This window comes from Notothenia rossii, assembly GCF_949606895.1.
Source record: "Notothenia rossii genome assembly, chromosome: 11".
Classification (NCBI taxonomy): Eukaryota; Metazoa; Chordata; class Actinopteri; order Perciformes; family Nototheniidae; genus Notothenia; species Notothenia rossii.
In genome coordinates this window covers 41,711,431-41,728,037 of record NC_136910.1, presented here as the reverse complement: position 1 = coordinate 41,728,037, position 16,607 = coordinate 41,711,431, and the positions used below count along the sequence as shown (strand labels likewise).

At 39.7% G+C, this 16,607-nt stretch overlaps 1 protein-coding gene across 1 annotated transcript; it reads right to left on the bottom strand.

The window, feature by feature from the left end:
* Window positions 1-3,991: 3,991 nt before the first annotated feature.
* On the bottom strand, window positions 3,992-15,438 carry anxa4 (annexin A4). Its single transcript, XM_079659161.1, has 13 exons — window positions 15,285-15,438; window positions 14,030-14,079; window positions 13,155-13,242; window positions 12,391-12,485; window positions 7,654-7,767; window positions 7,106-7,196; window positions 6,511-6,590; window positions 6,197-6,253; window positions 6,029-6,122; window positions 5,676-5,771; window positions 4,772-4,830; window positions 4,496-4,618; window positions 3,992-4,222 (listed from the first exon to the last, which is right to left on the bottom strand). Exons 2-13 carry the CDS (start codon window positions 14,036-14,038, stop codon window positions 4,166-4,168), a joined length of 963 nt encoding a protein of 320 aa, XP_079515287.1. The 5' UTR covers window positions 14,039-14,079; window positions 15,285-15,438; the 3' UTR covers window positions 3,992-4,165.
* Between the last annotated feature and the right edge of the window lie 1,169 nt (window positions 15,439-16,607).

Here is a 16,607-nt window from a genome sequence, read left to right as displayed (position 1 = left end):
GTGTATTTATGGTCACATGTGTTTTTGCTTCTTCATCCAAAGGGATTTGGTGATATGCATGACTGAGATCCAGCTTTGTGAACTTCTGTCCACCTGACAGGTTGGCAAACAAATCCTCAATTCTGGGAATTGGATAGTGCTCCAGTTTTGATACTCGATTTACAGTCAGTTTGTAATCACGGCGCAACCTTACTGAGTGATCTGGTTTTAACACCGCACACATGGTTATATCTCTGATATACTCCACCCCCTTTTGCTTGTGAAGCACTAACTGAGCCTTTTGACCTGCACACTTTCTGAATATGGCCTATCTTCCCACACTTGTGACAGGTGTCTTTAATAAACCTACAGTCCCCAGCTATGTGCTGCTCACTGCCACACCTGTAGCAAGCCTTATGCTTGTGCTGCTGCTCACTGGGGCTCTGCCTTGCCGTCATCTTGTGCACTGCCTCAGGTGCTCTCATGTGTGAGAGAGCTGACTCCAATGACTTTAAGTCTCTCACATCCTTGCTGGCTGTCTCAATAGCCTGGGCCAGCTTCAGTGCCCTGTCGAAGGTCAAATCCGGCTCTGACAACTGTTTCTCCCAGCTTCCTACTTCTTGAGTTAAATTTGTAGCGCTGTACAATTTCACTGGGTTTGGGGTTGAAATGGTCTTTCAGCAGCTGAACAAGCTCATCAAACGTCTTATCTCCTGGCCTCGCCTGGTTGATAAGGTTCCTCATAAGGCTGTAAGTCTGACTGCCAACTGAACTGAGCAAAATAGCTTTCTGCCGACCTGCATCTTCGATCGAATTAGCTTCAAAGAAATATTGGAGAACCTCACAATATTCCTCCCACGTCTGGGATTGGCTAAAGGAGCGGTGTTTCCTACCGTTGCCGCCGCAATCTTCTAGCTCACACCACTGTCCGGTGTTTTGTGCCGTTAACATAGCCACTCAACACAGTCTCGCTCATTTGCGTGCATTTACACCAGGCATCTGCTGTACTTTTATCTTCGTCGCCATTATGTAGTAACTCACAGGAGGCTTCTGGTGAGCATAGTGGAGTTTATTGTTTCTGGTAGCGCCAAATTGAGATTCCGGTTCATCACATACTTAGCATAACAACATAGCCCCCAGTTCCTCTTCTATGCTTATTGAACGACAACAACTTCAATGTCACAGTGCCACCTAGCAGACTGGTGAAATAACATGCAATATATATACACTGAACAAAAATATAAATGCAACACTTTTGTTTTTGCTCCCATTTTTCATGAGATGAACTCAAAGATCTAAAACATTTTCTATATACACAAAATAACAATTTCTCTCAAATATTGTTCACAAATCTGAGCACTTCTCCTTTGCCGAGATAATCCATCCCACCTCACAGGTGTGGCATATCAAGATGCTGATTAGACAGCATGATTATTGCACAGGTGTGCCTTAGGCTGGCCACAATAAAAGGCCACTCTGAAACGTGCATTTTTGCTTTATTGGGGGGGTCCGAAAACCAGTCAGTATCTGGTGTGAGGGTTAGGGTTAGGGTTAGGGTTAGGGTAATGTTGTGAATCGGGTGACCTGTGTTCGTCGTCCATAACATACGCCTGCCCATACCGTAACCCCACCACCACCATGGGCCACTCTCACTGACGTAAGACATCTTGTGCTCACTATATAACCCGAACACAACACAACGATACTTTCACCGACCTTGCACAGAGAAAAATTAATCCTTCACACTTTGTTCTATACAGTATGTGTTGATGCTGCTTATCATCCCCTGTTTGTTTTTCACAACCATATCATGTACCTGATGCTGTCTACCGTTACCCCTGTTTTTTCTTATGTCTTTGAGTTTCTGCATGTCTTTCACCAAGCCTTGATGCTACAACGTTTTGTCACTGTTCTTTCTCCAGAACAAATGCAAATTATATTCATGTCCTTTGCCTGGTCCTGTGGTGTCCAAATGCCTCACAATCAACTCCCTCATCACCTTCTTCCCCCATCAACCTGCAGGCTGCAGAGGAACCCCCCCAGGCGACAGGTGACTCTCCCCACCTCCACTTATTCCTTTCCATCCCCTGTGATTAGAACAAAAGCCTGGCTTCTATCTGACATTTGCTTCCCTGTTGTTCCAGTGTCTTCCATGCGGTCGGCCCCCTGCACAGAGCCTTGATCGAGGGCAATGTGTGAGTAGATCCTAGCTGGTACATATTTGACATACTGAGTTTTCTCTTTGTGATCACGTTCACGGCAGGGTCTTTACATGGATGCTGGTGCATTGCATGTTCAATATGTAAAAGAGAAAATTACTGTGTAAAAATAAAGACCCAATATGCTACTTACACTGCGATAAAGTAAGGCTGGACAAAAGTGTACAGTATATAAGGCAGCAAAGAGAAAATGCTGCCATTTTGCCTTTTCAAAGAGAACAAGAAAATTACAGTCTTAGAAATATCACAATACATACCTGAAAGGCACAGTTCACCATTTTGCCTTGCTTCTTTATGATAGAAGTTGTACGCAGTGAGTAGGTTTTACATGAGAAGCAGCGTTCAGGTATTATGCTCCATATATCTGGAACATTTTTTGTCAAAACACTTAAGATATTCATTGCCATCGGGAAGTCAAGAGCATTCCATGGAGTATAACAAAAAGTGTATCTCGAGCCGGTTTCTCAAACTTACCTTCCCCACCTTTAAGCACTTCCTTTCTCAAAATAAGACAGAAGCTGCAACAGGGTGAAAGGTGCATCTATTGTATTGGTTGCCATGGTAACATTTTGGAGCATTTATAGTTATACGTTTTCATTGCTTGCTGTACCCACTTTGTATCACTAATAGTTAATCAATGATTTATAATGTCCTCCAACCATAGAGAAGTGGTTTCCTTGGCGGTCCTGTTGAGAAACTCTTATTTAAATGGTCTTAAGTGCTTACCTTTATAAATTGTATTTTATTGTACACAATGAAAAATCTAATCCTCGTAATGAATAGACTTCATGCCATGAATTCAAATATATGAAGGTGCTTGTAAAATTGATTTATTTTGTCCACGATAAAGCGGAGACATTTCTTTGAAAGCTCTTAATTGGAATGATATAATTTTTTTCTCTTAATATAATGTCAAATTGCTCACTATGATATAGGGGCAAATGCCTTGAACACGTCTACCACTGAGACAATGGTTTACACATTCTAGGATTGACTTCCAAGTTGTTTTCCATAATCGCCTCTGAACATTCTGGAATAACCAGGAGTACTCCGCAGATGGCCACAGAGGGTGGCGGTCATTTTAGAGAAACACATGAATGGAAGCAGGCATTTTGGCTGACTAACATAGGGAATGGTGAACAACAACTCTGAGAATAATTGATGTTTCTTCTCAGTTGGCGCCACAGAGAGCCTGCGGGACGAGCGTTTAGCTGAACTCTTCCTGTAGTAAAGTCTGAATACAGCACATGTCAGGTTCCTCTAGTTTTTACTGAGATGCAGATTAGTCATGTTTTGCAGAACATGACATTTGAGGGCTGTACTTTGCAACATAAAGGGCGCTGAAAGATAATGCTGTACTTCTCCATAGAAACTTCAAGGAGTTATTTTGGTTCCACCTAGTGGTCACCTTGAGCAAAACAACCTCACATCCTTTCTCGGCTTATTGCTCTGAGATGGAGCTGTATGTTTGTATAAGCAATGTGACATTCTCCTTTACTTGATTAGAGCCCATTTTACTGCCTCCTCAAATCAAGCTAGCATCCCGTTAATGTAATTGAGTCAAATGACGAAGGGCTGACTCAACAAATGAGTAATTGCTGCCAATTAAACAAATGGACTTCACAGACTTTCACATGATGAAAATGTTGTGCCGCAACAAGATCAGGAGCTAGATGCCAATAACAATAATCTTTTAAGTGGTGAAGGATGTGAGAAGCATATATCTCTTGCTCTCTGACTAATACCATTAATTAATCCTTAACAGGGATCGATAACGAAAACACAGACACGTGTTAACAGGTCGCTGGTCTTTGGTTTAATTGGTATTACATTACAGACAGTAAAACAAGGCACTGCGGTCAATCAGTGAAATGCAAATTGGAAGAAGAGCGGGTGAAATACAGGAAGTCATCAACGTTATAAAAGCTCATAATAAAGACCGAGCTGGATTCTTTGCTGATGTTGCTTTACTCGCCTCCGCACAGCTCCAGCAGGATTTTGCGGTAATCTCCAGATGTGTCTCCCTACGCAGTGAGAAAAGACTTGTGAGACTTCAAACGTCTAGTTTAGGGAATAACTGTGATCAGTGACATGAAGCAAAATGGATACAAATTCAGATTTAAAGACTTTACTAAATATATCACTTCAGCTGATCAAATGAAATGAAAGGAGTGATACATTTAAGTCTCATCAGAGTACACAAATAAATGAAAGGCAATATTATTACACTGAAGCTAATGTATTGCAGAGCCTTTGCTGACTACAGTGTTTCCCGCCCCTAGTTATTAGTGCCTTACCTTAATGAAGGAGTGGAGGGTCTTGCCATACATCTTCAGGAACTGCGCCTTAATGTCCAACATGTCGATCTCCGCCCTCGCAACCATTATTCTGATGAGGACAGTATCTGTGGTGCCCATCCCCTGAGGAGAGACAAGCTGGGTTTTACATAACTATTGTAATTATGTGTAATGATAACTAGTGAAACATATTCAAACACAAAGCAATAATGTAATGTATGTGGAGTGACTTCACATGTTGGTATTGTAGCTTCATCACAAGCATGAAATATTTACCTTCATTGATTTGTATAATCGCTCTGCAAAGAACGCCGGCTTGTTCCTTAAGCATTTCACTGTAAAGCAAAAACAAATCCCAGCGCATGAGGTGCAATGCCCTCACAACATGAGAAAGTGAAAGTATTGTTGTGTTGTGTTCAGGGTATGTAGTGAGCACAGGATGTCTTACATCAGTGAGCAAAAACAAATCAAGCTCTGACTTGACATTTAGAGCAAATTGGCATACAAATGTTGGAATGTAAACAGAAATCTTTATTACACTTTGTGATGTCACAATGTTATTATGGGTTGTTCGACCATTAGCTAATAACCAACCAAGGTACCCTCCCCCCCACCTTTTCACCTGTATCTCCTCCTAGAGCACCATTATGTTTTTGTTTTTTAAAAACCAAACAGATCACAGAGGGGCGTGGGGAGTGGCAGTTCATTTTCATTTAAAGCTACAGACAGAGAATCAGCACTTTTGAAACAGGGCTGAAACAGAGGGGGGTTTATGGGATGCTACAATACACAATCTATTTGGTATTTTGAGTCAAACACTTCAGAGACATGTTTTGTATATATCTGAGACCTATAATATATTGATGAAAAAGAGTATAATAAGGGACCTTTAACAATGAAGGCAATTGCCTTAGATTGAACATGTATTCCTATCATTTGGAACCACCAAGCAAGAGCTTGAACAGCAATGTGTGCTAAACTGAAAATATTTACCCCTTGTGACTTAAGTTTCCTAATCTGATTTCGGTGCATCTTTTGTTTTCTGCCTCTCAAATTTGAGTGTCGGGCTCTAGTTTTCTGTGCTCATTTGAAATTTGAATGGCGTTACATCTTTATAAATTGGCAAAAGATAGATAGAATAGTCTGTTTGATGGAGCTTGTCACAGAGATAGAAACAGACCTATGGCCAGAAAGATGTCCTCCAGACAGCCGGACATCTCCCTCTTAATGCTGTCCTCAATGTCTCTCCCAGAAATCTTCTGGTACTCCTCGAACACTGAAGGAAGGAAACAATAAATACACTTTATTATTATCAAACTGACAATACGCATAACATGAATGAAAATGAAAGTGACTCAACAAAGAGAGTGAGTGTTCGCTCTTGAAACTGTCACAAAGGTTCAGTAAAACCCCACAGTATTGAATGGTTTATGTCACGAGTTATAAAAAGGGAGCGTTTTCATGTGACACACATTACTTATAATCACAAGTGCAGATGTTAACATGATGATTGTGAATATGCTGTAAAAATACCTCGCAGCAGATGGTTTCGGTTCCTCACACAAAGCACCGTGAGGAATTTAACCTCGTCCGTGCCCCATCGAGCCTCACCAGCCTCATAGATTTCCTACAATCACAAACGGTAATAAGACACTGAGTCATAATGAAATAATACTTTGTTTAAAGAAGCTGAGATCTTGCCTTGGCATCGAGGACAGCCTGCGCCTCGTCCACTTTGTCGCTCTCATCTCGACCAGCCTGCAAAACAGAAGACAGAACAGCTTAAGGGAAAAACAGAGTACGATTGCACAACATACTGTAGGAGAACTGACAAGTGCTTCCTCTTATTGAAAGGGTGGTTGAAAACGTTTTTAACTTCAACTTCCTACTGACATTTTGCAAGGAAGTAAAATCTCAATCTTAATAATTTGACTAGAATCAAATGTTTATATCTGCTAATTTTTTATTTGATCTATAATCATTTGCCATTAAACATTCGCCTACTTTTTACTCACCGTGAGTAAAGAGACCAAAACCCTCTGGAACATTCCTGATGTGTCCCCACACACAGCGTCCTCCAAGCTTTTATCATGTTCTGCAATGAACAACATACGAAGTTAAATGATAAAGCATGTAATCAAACACCCATTTGGGACACTGTGCTGAAAACTCAATACAAACTGACAGAAAATAAAATAAAAATACGAAATAAAAGTAATGAGCTATGGAAAAGCTAGTATTTCCAACTCAATGTAACTTCAATTATGTTCATTTTGGTGCGCTCAAAATTCACAAACTGCTGGTAAAAGAAGAACAAAATATGTCCATGTAACACAAAGCACCACACAATCACAATTCATTTATACAGATTAAAATACATTTAAAAGTAACTTTTAAAATATTTGCCCGCTGCTGTCATCGTATCCACAAAATAACAAACAAAAGCAAACAATAAACAGCCACATGGAAACAGAAACGGCTGTCATGAATAATTGATGCCCTCCACTGCTTTGTAATAACGGACGTCATTGCATCTCCAAACAAAGGACAAAAGCTAAGTCACGTTACAAAGTATCAGATATTATACACAATCTATAGGCAGGCCCTTACCCTTCTTGTAGAACGCATTGATGGTTCTCATTTCATCGTTTGACCTTGAAGCCAGAATATCGATGAGGCCGGCCTCTTCTGTTCCAGCCCCCTGTTGATGAACAGATAGAGACATAAGTTAACACTAGATATGAACACAGGAGAAGGGTGTAGACATGAGAAGTTCATTCTTGTATTTTTATTTCTATTCCCTATGGCTCTTTAATTACACTTTTTGAAGCGAGTTTAATATTGTTTTATAGTGTGTTTCTTTTGCACTAAGTTTGAATGCTTACAATGTTTTTTGTAAAGCACATTACATTGATTTGTTGTTCAATTATGCTTTAAAAACTCTCCTTGCCTCTCCTCATAAAGGAGCATGTCACAGTGCAGTGGTGTGTCAGATTGATGAAGCCCGAAGGCAGAAAAAGAGTAATATAAATCAAGCTTTGGTCAATACAGTCAATACTCAGTACGCGATGAATCAGTCTTGGTTTTGGTCTTTTTATGGGATGTGACATTGACATTACAAATTAGAGCCCACCACTGGATTTCTCCTAAACTCTCACCTTCATTGCATTTTCCAGCTCGTATGCGTCATACACGGGCGCCAGCATCAGCAGACCCAGAACCACGCTACTGAAATTCCCACTCAGCTCTGAGGACAGATCATCAGCCAGGTCCTGCAGGGGGGGGGAGCAGATGGGTTAACAGGAGATATATCCCCCCAGTTGTTCCCAGGAAATAAATACTTTCATCAAGAGGACTATCTGTATTAACCTGTTAAGCCCCAAGCATGTTTTTCAGGTTTCTGGCTTGAAAATGACATGCCCAGAACAAATGACTATATCTTCCCTTCTAAAAGGGGTAAATTAATCATCTTTTTTCTCAAAGCAATGATACACCTGTGAGTTGGATGTAGAAAAGTCAGAATCAATATAGATGTTTTTATTTTAAAGTAAATTCAGATTGAACATAGTAAAAAACTGTAAATTATAGTTTCCGTCCAAAAAAAAAACATTACTTATAGTGAAAAGCACACTTGAATTATGGGATTGTAGACTAAAAGCTTTAGGAATCCAAACTAAAACATATAATAAGTACCGTGTATCAAGATTGATGTGAAACAAGTGAAATTTGACCTTTTTAGAGAGGTTTAGAAAAAACAAAACCCACCTCTGGTGTCATTTGGGTATATTTGCCATATCTCTGGAAACTGTTGAGGTCTCCATATTAAGTTGAATAATTCAAACGAAAGTTAATATAATCAAATATAATCAAATATATTTAAGCAATAGCTCACGACAGGCCGTGGTATATGCTCATTATATCACAGCTAAGGGGCGTGGTTCGGCCCGACGCGAAGCGGAGGGTCGACAACCCCCTTAGCTGTGATATAATGAACATATATCACGGCCTGAAGTGAGCTTTTGCTTTTATAAAACGGTTACCAAGTGTGGCAATATGAAAGAAAAATACACACTCTAATTTAAATAGTTTTTATTAGTAAATAATGATGTTCAAAATAAAATAGTCCCTCCGTGGCCTTCTGCACAAAACATAGTGCAAGGTGGTTGCTATGCAACAACACTAACAGCAAGCGAACATATTAGACAGAAAGCGTTGATCCATTATTTGGCTGTTTATTTACATTAATGTGTATGTTGCTGTTTATTGTGCATCCACTGAAAAACTGTCCAGCATCAGTAGCATGGCTTACGTGGTCACTTGTATATGTTGAGGTTGTTCGAGGCTGTTGCTTGGCGTGGCGAGAATATTGCTCCACTTTCTCCGGTCCCCGAGATTGGGCTTCCAGTAGCTCTGGAGAGAGCTTTCGCACCTATGGCCACTAACGGTCATAATTTCTCTGCTTTGTTTCAAGACCCGCATCAGAAAGCTTTTGAATGGTGCTACTTTTCCAGTTGGTCTACCTGCTCTTCACGTAGCTCTGCATGTCGTAGTTTAGGTGCTTTTTTTTCTGGAGATAGGCACTGCTCAATCCACTCCTCCATACTATAGTAAGACCCCCCCGGAGGTCGAAGTTAATCTTAAATGTTTCCATTTTATGCTTTGTATGTTTGTTTCGTAACGGAAGAAATGTAAATATATTTATCAAACTGACAAGTCAAATCAAGCAATCTGATTGGTCGATAGCGTTTTTGCGGACCTCTTTGATTACAGATTTGAAAACATCGTTGCTTGCTTTAAAAGTAGCACAATTCATTATGTTAAACCTTCAAAAGTATCTAGATATCCCTGCCCTAATGCCAAAGGAACTGCACACTGAATATGTTTTGCCGTTTGATGTCTATGTCTGGACCGCTGCGTCAAAAAGGAGGGTTTCTGCCCCGTTACTTCTCCGCTGCTTTCTTGTTCCAGTAGCTTTTCAGCCCAACGGTATACTGTTTTTATACGCTCAGTATATCACGGCTAAGAACCAATCAGATTGCTTGATTTGACTTGTCCGTTTTATAAGGCCTATTATAGTTTATCACAATGGGTGTCACTGTTTAAAGAGGGGAGACAGTTGTCTTTACTCACAGCAAGCTGTGCACAGGAGACCCCTGACTCAATGGAAAAGTACTGAAGCCCCAAAATGGGTTTAGGACATACCATAGGAGAATATGTCTGGACATTTCCCGTCCTGCACAGCAGAGGCCATGACCTTTCCCCACATATATGGGTATGAAGGTGTGTCTTTGGTTTTCTGTCCCTGTGTGGAGCATAACAGCACTGGTTGAGAGGGAGAAAGCTCCAGAGCGGGGGTTTTCCTTGGTAAGTTCTCTGAAATTGACTTTTGATTTTGAATGTAAGTTTTAATGTGTTTTTTATCACCGACCATTCTGTTGGAAGAATTTAAAAAGGTACAATTTAAATGTCACAATTGAAGTGGGCCAGTTTAGGTTAGAATTTAAATGTCACAACTGAAGTGGGCCAGTTGAGGTTAGAATTTAAATGTCACAACTGAGGTGGGCCAGTTGAAGTTAGAATTTAAATGTCAACTGAAGTGGGCCAGTTGAGGCTATAATTTAAATGTCACAACTGAAGTGGGCCAGTTGAGGTTAGAATTTAAATGTCAGAACTGAAGTGGGCCAGTTGAAGTTAGAATTTAAATGTCACAACTGAAGTGGGCCAGTTGAGGTTAGAATTTAAATGTCACACCTGAAGTGGGCCAGTTTAGATTAGAATTTAAATGTCACAACTGAAGTGGGCCAGTTTAGGTTAGAATTGAAATGTCACAACTGAAGTGGGCCAGTTGAAGTTAGAATTGAAATGTCACACCTTAAGTGGGCCAGTTGAGGTTAGAATTTAAATGTCACAACTGAAGTGGGCCAGTTGAAGTTATAATTTAAATGTCACAACTGAGGTGGGCCAGTTGAAGTTAGAATGTAATATCATAAATGAAGTGGGCCAGTTGAAGTTAGAATTTAATGTAAGAAATGTAAAACTGTGAATTGAGGTTTTATATTAGAAAAGGACCACAGCATGATATATTTGTATGATCGTCACATTGTAACGAGAGAAGGTAAAAACCCTGTCAAAGTGTGGACCATTTTCTTCAAATAAAATCATCCCACCTTTTTGGATTGGGATAACTTAAAACAAAACTGCGCTCTCCTCTCCTGCTTAAAGGTAAGATTGCATAACTGCCACACTCACACTTAGGCAGGGCCACACCTCATTACTGATACCAGAATCCTTCGGGATCGCTTACACAGATTTAGTGCGTCGTCTGAATTGAAACAGCAGTTAATTGAACCTGGTTCTTCAGGAGTTAGTAGAGGTGAGACCTTGCTGATCCAGGTGGATCCGAGCCTGGCAGTAAACGTACATAGACTCAATAGCTTCTGTTAGGTCAATTAGTAGGTCTGAGTAATTGCCAGAATAAATTAACAGGCCTCCTGACTCCAACAAACCCATTGATCGATTTTGGTGATTGACACCTCTTTTGAACCGTTAGAGCCAATAGAATCGAGGGGGAGTTCCTAAATCCATCTAAACATTACCATTGAGGATTGAGAGTGATGCGCACGCAATTTGCCCGAACCGAAAGCTATGTTACACTCTATAGAAAACTACGTTTATTGCCATAAATATGATTATGGATTAACCTTCAGCAGCGTTTTTCTTGTTTTAATGCCATTGAACACAACTTTTGATCAGAACAACAGCTAAGGTAAGACGTTTTTAGCCGTTTTGGCACATTTCTTTGTTGTTGTTTCTTGTTGTTTGGCCGCGAGTTCTGATCGCTCAGTGATGATACTTATATGTCTGGAATCTGTGGAATCTCAGCTTGCTAATCGATATCTTTTTTGTGCAGATCCGATAAGTAATAAGGGTATTTTATCTTGAGTTTTGTGCTAAGTGCGTTGGCATTTTTTCGCTCAGGGCTAATTCAGAGCCTTTGTCATTACCCTTTTGTTCCGTTTAGCTAAAAACGGTTGATATTGTCTGATAGCTGAGTTTCTTCCCGTTAAGTGGGTATGACTCATAGTTTGTTAAATATTATGAAGCCCTCAGAAGCTGTTTCTTGCAAGATGTTGCGTTTTGCCCCCGCCCGCGTGGCCGTGGGGTTTAACTGGTTAAAAGCTAATTAAATTCGACATTAAAGTGAGTAACTCTGGCTTTGTGTTGGAGTGTTGTGCTGCCAGCGTGGCCCTGACACATTACTTTGTGTGTCTCCGCTAGAGGGTGTGGTTTCTGAACACAGTGTTGTGAAGTTGTTCCTCACAATGAGCCTGTGTGACCACATGTGGGCGTCACCATGAGTCACTCTTTCTGCCTGCGAGGATTCCTCTCACACGCTTTGCTTTGCTCCCTCTGAGGAACTTGCAAATAACTTTATGGACCCTTTATCGGACCCTGCATAGTGGGCTGGTTATTATCTCATCAGTTCAATACAATAAACACCAGGTTGTCTTTCCTTTTATTTGATATATAGATCCATATAATCATGAAACAAAGAAACAGTCAGCGGGGAAGCGGACATCTGTGGGCTTTTATGGGAGGGAATTTCTTTCTTTCCTACAGAATACAAGGCCCTCTCTGTCCTGTTTTTTGTTTACAGGAGTAATCATTTCTGCTTTACAGTTAATGGTTAACTTTACATTATCAGCATGGTAACTGAAAAAATAATGAGGGAGTACATAATGGAATAGGTGGCTAAGAGATGAAATTCACTGCAAGTGCCAAGAGTCTCCATCAAGGCTGCTTTTTAGAGTAAATAACCTATTCATGAATAGCCTTATTTAACATAATTGAACCTAATGTGCTGCCTTTGAGTACAGCTCAGTGAAAACGCTCACCTTCCCCACTGATTGCTTGTAGGCCTCCTTGATGCGCTGCCTCTGGGCAATGGTGCGGGGGGCTAGGACCTGGATGACAGCTGCTTCATCAGTGCCTGAAATGAATAAAACACACATCTTATACTAATATTCATTTTAAATGTCTCAACTTGTACAATCATTAACAACTTGTCTTGGAGCTCAGTTTAAGAACAAGCTCTCATCCCTGGAGATGATCCTAACACTCAGTTGTTTGTTGGCATCGGCAAACAAACCATCTGTTTGCAATAGAGCTCAGCAAGAGTCAGGGGAAGATGATTATTCTAGCGGAACTCTAACAGCATCAACATTCCTGGCTTCAAATGTCCAGACAGAGAAAGAAATTAGATTAGTTGTGTACTCCTGAATGTTTGCGAGAATGCACAACTGTCTTTGAGTGATGCATACCTGCCAGCATAGTTTCAGAACAGCGCAACCCATAATGAGATTAGTTCACTATTTCTTACTGCATGATCAGCAAAGTCCAGATACATTTTCCCTCCATATCAGAAGTGAAGAGGAAGCTTTACGACAGAGAGAAGAGATGAGGCCAAGTACACAGCACTACTCAGTTGAATGAACGGGCTATGAAAACAGAAAGCTGCCATGACAACACTGAGCAACACTGAGTTTGGTTTCAGACTTTCCTGGAGAGGAGAGAGGCAGAAAATACATATCTTTCCCCATGGAGGCTTAATGACAGGTTCAAGATGTCTTCATCTGATGATGGTTTCTGGATCACTCACCGGTTCCCTTCATGGCTCCTCTGAGAGCCTGGACATCTGCATCTGGGTTGAAACCAGCCGCCTCAGTCACTGTTCCACGGTTTCCAATCTGATTGTAAATAACAAAAAATGTTATAAAATAAGCAGTGAAAACTTCAAAATGTGTTTTTCTTATTATTACTTCACATGATGTTTGACCTTCCCAGTGCAGAATGATGTGCTGTTGAACCCTAAAGGCTGTTTTTAAATGTTTCTGCTGAAAAAAGAACGCTTTCTTGCCCTAACTTTGCAGCTTAAACAAGGTGTGGTGATTTCTCTAAGAATGAACTTTTCAGTTCACTTTATAGAGACCTTGTGCAAAGTAGTTTCACTTTTGAAATGTAGGAAGGAAAAGAGGTGCTTATGAGAAAAATAGACTAACAATTATTCAAAGCAGATCATTTATATGTATTATTAACATCTGGAGAGGATCTTTTGAGGCAAAGTAACATCTATGATGCTACAGTATTATGCAAGTACAAAGTAGTATGCTTTTTTACGTGTCAGAAAGAAACGCGTTTTATATTTTCCAAAAAAAAAGGACAAAGTTTAGGAGCTTCAAAATCTTTTTTTGAGACTTTCAACTAAATTTTGCCCATGTATTAAAAGAAAAAATTTAAATATTGATATCCTTTTAAAATGAACATTACAGCAGACCTAAAACTTTTATCGCCGGTAGCAAATGTGAATCGCAACCTTGCAATATCATTACAAGGGATTTTCATAAAAGATAAGGAATTTTAATATGTATGGCTTGTCCAGCCATATTTACAACCAAGCAGAACAAAACAATCCAATTCTCTACTGGTGATGCAAATACATGTAAATGTGAAAAAGATGCTGTGGGTCGGACTTACCGCTGCCATTGTAAGAAGAGTGAGGATTTTCAAACTGGAGGTGCAGAAAGCTACAACAGAATAAAAATATGATGATCATTTGTCACTTGCACAAGGACCTGTTAATAACACAAAAAACGAATGAACTGCAGGTTAGGGGTCACTTAACTGGTGACCCTCATTCACCTCAATCAATATTGTTTGCAGTTCATCCTCTCAGAGGATTCCTGTCACACTAATTTGGTCATTGGCTCTCTTTTGTTCCACAACCGTTCAACGTCTCAGGGGTAGTATCATTTAGCTGGTGTTTGTTTAGACACGCCTGTAATTACTCCACTGAGGGATCAGATAGTGGTGTTTCCTGCAGGTAGAGATCAACTTACCCATTGGAATACATTTCATTTGTTTGTCAAAGTGGATTTTGGGTATAAGAATACCCTCAGCTCAAACATATTACAAGTTTAAGTTGCTTATTATAGACAAAAATAAGACTCTAGTCAACATGTTCTTGTTGAACAAAGTGTCCAGAAGTCTGTTAGTAGCAGAGGCACACCTGAGTGGTTTGTGATGTAAATACAGGCAGGTGACTCCTACAAACACTTCAGACCATGTGTATGGACCAGTGGCCACAGACCGTAAATAAACACAAAGTGAATCATGTTTCCAAAACACAACGTTAAAACTGTGAATTCTTCTTCTGAACAAACACAAGCACTAACCCTGTTATTAGCTCCAGTTATATAGCAGTATACAAATCTTTTATCAAGTAAAGTTTGGAAATGTGTACGCTGTTTATTTGTAGCGCTTTAAGGTTATTAACATATGGGATATATACACACTTGATTTCTTAATAGTGGGCATCTCGAATTAGTCATTTAGTATTCAGGTTTACCGTTTTTCTTATTTCAAAGCAAGTGATAATATCTAACGTCGGCGAGTTCATTTGAAATTGAGCAATAATAGGAAAGGATAGTCCTCTGTACACTAAAAGCTAAGGCTGAAAAACATATACCCAATAATTATGTAGGCTATCACAAGTTATAACTGTAAATTAAATCTATGCCCAAAATACTTAAAATTCCACACTACAGTTATTCAAATGCAATAAAGGGATTCAGGAAGCGGAGCACTGAGCAGTTTAACAGTGAACTTGGCATGAAGTTAGTGGGCACACCCTGCAGATACTGTCTGAGCTCTTCTGCCGAATCATACCGAAGAACTACCGCTCAGAAACCCCTCTGAACCATGACCAACCTGACCCTGAAGGACACCTTACCTGAGCTGGAGACGAATTTCTTCGCGGGATTCCCGACAAGAGGTTATTGTGTCAGTATACCGGAAAACTAAACCTTATAATTTACAGCTGCTCTCTGAGTTCCCACCCACTTGGATTTTAATTTTTTACAGGATCCGCCTTTAGAGTCCACGTCACGCAAGGTACTGCTGCATTCACGGGATGTCGGAGGAAATATTTTAGACTCTATTTTTTACCTTGATACATGTACTGAGTGGCTGCTTTGGTTAATTTAAATATTAAGATGATCGTATTCAAAATATAAAAAAGCAATGTAAATGTATCATAGAGGTAAAGGTCACATATCCAGCTCATAGGCTTCACCTGCAGATTAAGATTAAGTTTACAATTTAACAGTTTTCATCTTAAAGTGATAACACTACTTGTTAGAAATACTTAGCCACTTGCAAAGCTAGATGTACTTACAGTACATGATTTGGGTTTCTTCCTATTCCTTAATGTTTTTGATGATGTCAATTCTGAAATTCGCAAATTGAAATTAAACTTAAATTCAACGATTTTAATCGCAGTATTTAAAATGGTTGGTTATTGGTTTTTGAGCACGTTTATTGTTTCACACACACACACACACACACACACACACACACACACACACACACACACACACACACACACACACACACACACACACACACACACACACACACACACACACACACACACACACACTGTTTCGAATACCTCAGGTGGGGTTCAAACCCGCGTCTCACCACCCAAGGTCAGCGTCCTTCTCCACTGGACCATTTTTGGCGAATAAACTCATCACCTTCAATAAAGTTTGAAACATAACATATTTATAATAATTCATGTGGGCCTATTCCAATAAAATCCCTTGATGAGTAAAGTCGCATGAACTCAAATTAAAAGCTAGACAAATAATGTTAGTAAGGGTGTCTGAAAAAGACTTAAAGATAACCAATCCATTTATTCTAATATTAGCTTTATATTGTAATATAAACTGTTAGAAAAGTTTAAAAAAATGGATCTCGTTATACATTCACAATAGTTAAACTGGAGGAGGAGCTGCTCCACAGAAGGTTGTGAGAACAAATCCCTCACAGATAGATAGACAGACAGACAGGCACACAGACAGAAAGAAGGAAACAAATACAATACAAATTAAACATTAGCATTAGCAGCAAGTATATATAGTAAGATTACAATTAAACTGTAATTTGGTAATTAATTTATGGCTGATGTGTTTTCCTTCCATGAACCCTCCGAGGATTGTTTCATAAAGATGTTTCTTATTATAAACAGCCTGTGCTGAATGAACCTATATAA

What these genes read in the sequence shown, in the direction of transcription:
- anxa4 (XM_079659161.1), bottom strand. An exon ending in AGGAGCCATGAAGGGAACCG is followed by an intron (nt 12,486 to 13,154) that starts GTGAGTGATCCA and finishes TATTCATTTCAG; the next exon opens with GCACTGATGAAGCAGCTGTC. An exon ending in CCGAAACCATCTGCTGCGAG is followed by an intron (nt 5,772 to 6,028) that starts GTATTTTTACAG and finishes TCCTTCCTTCAG; the next exon opens with TGTTCGAGGAGTACCAGAAG.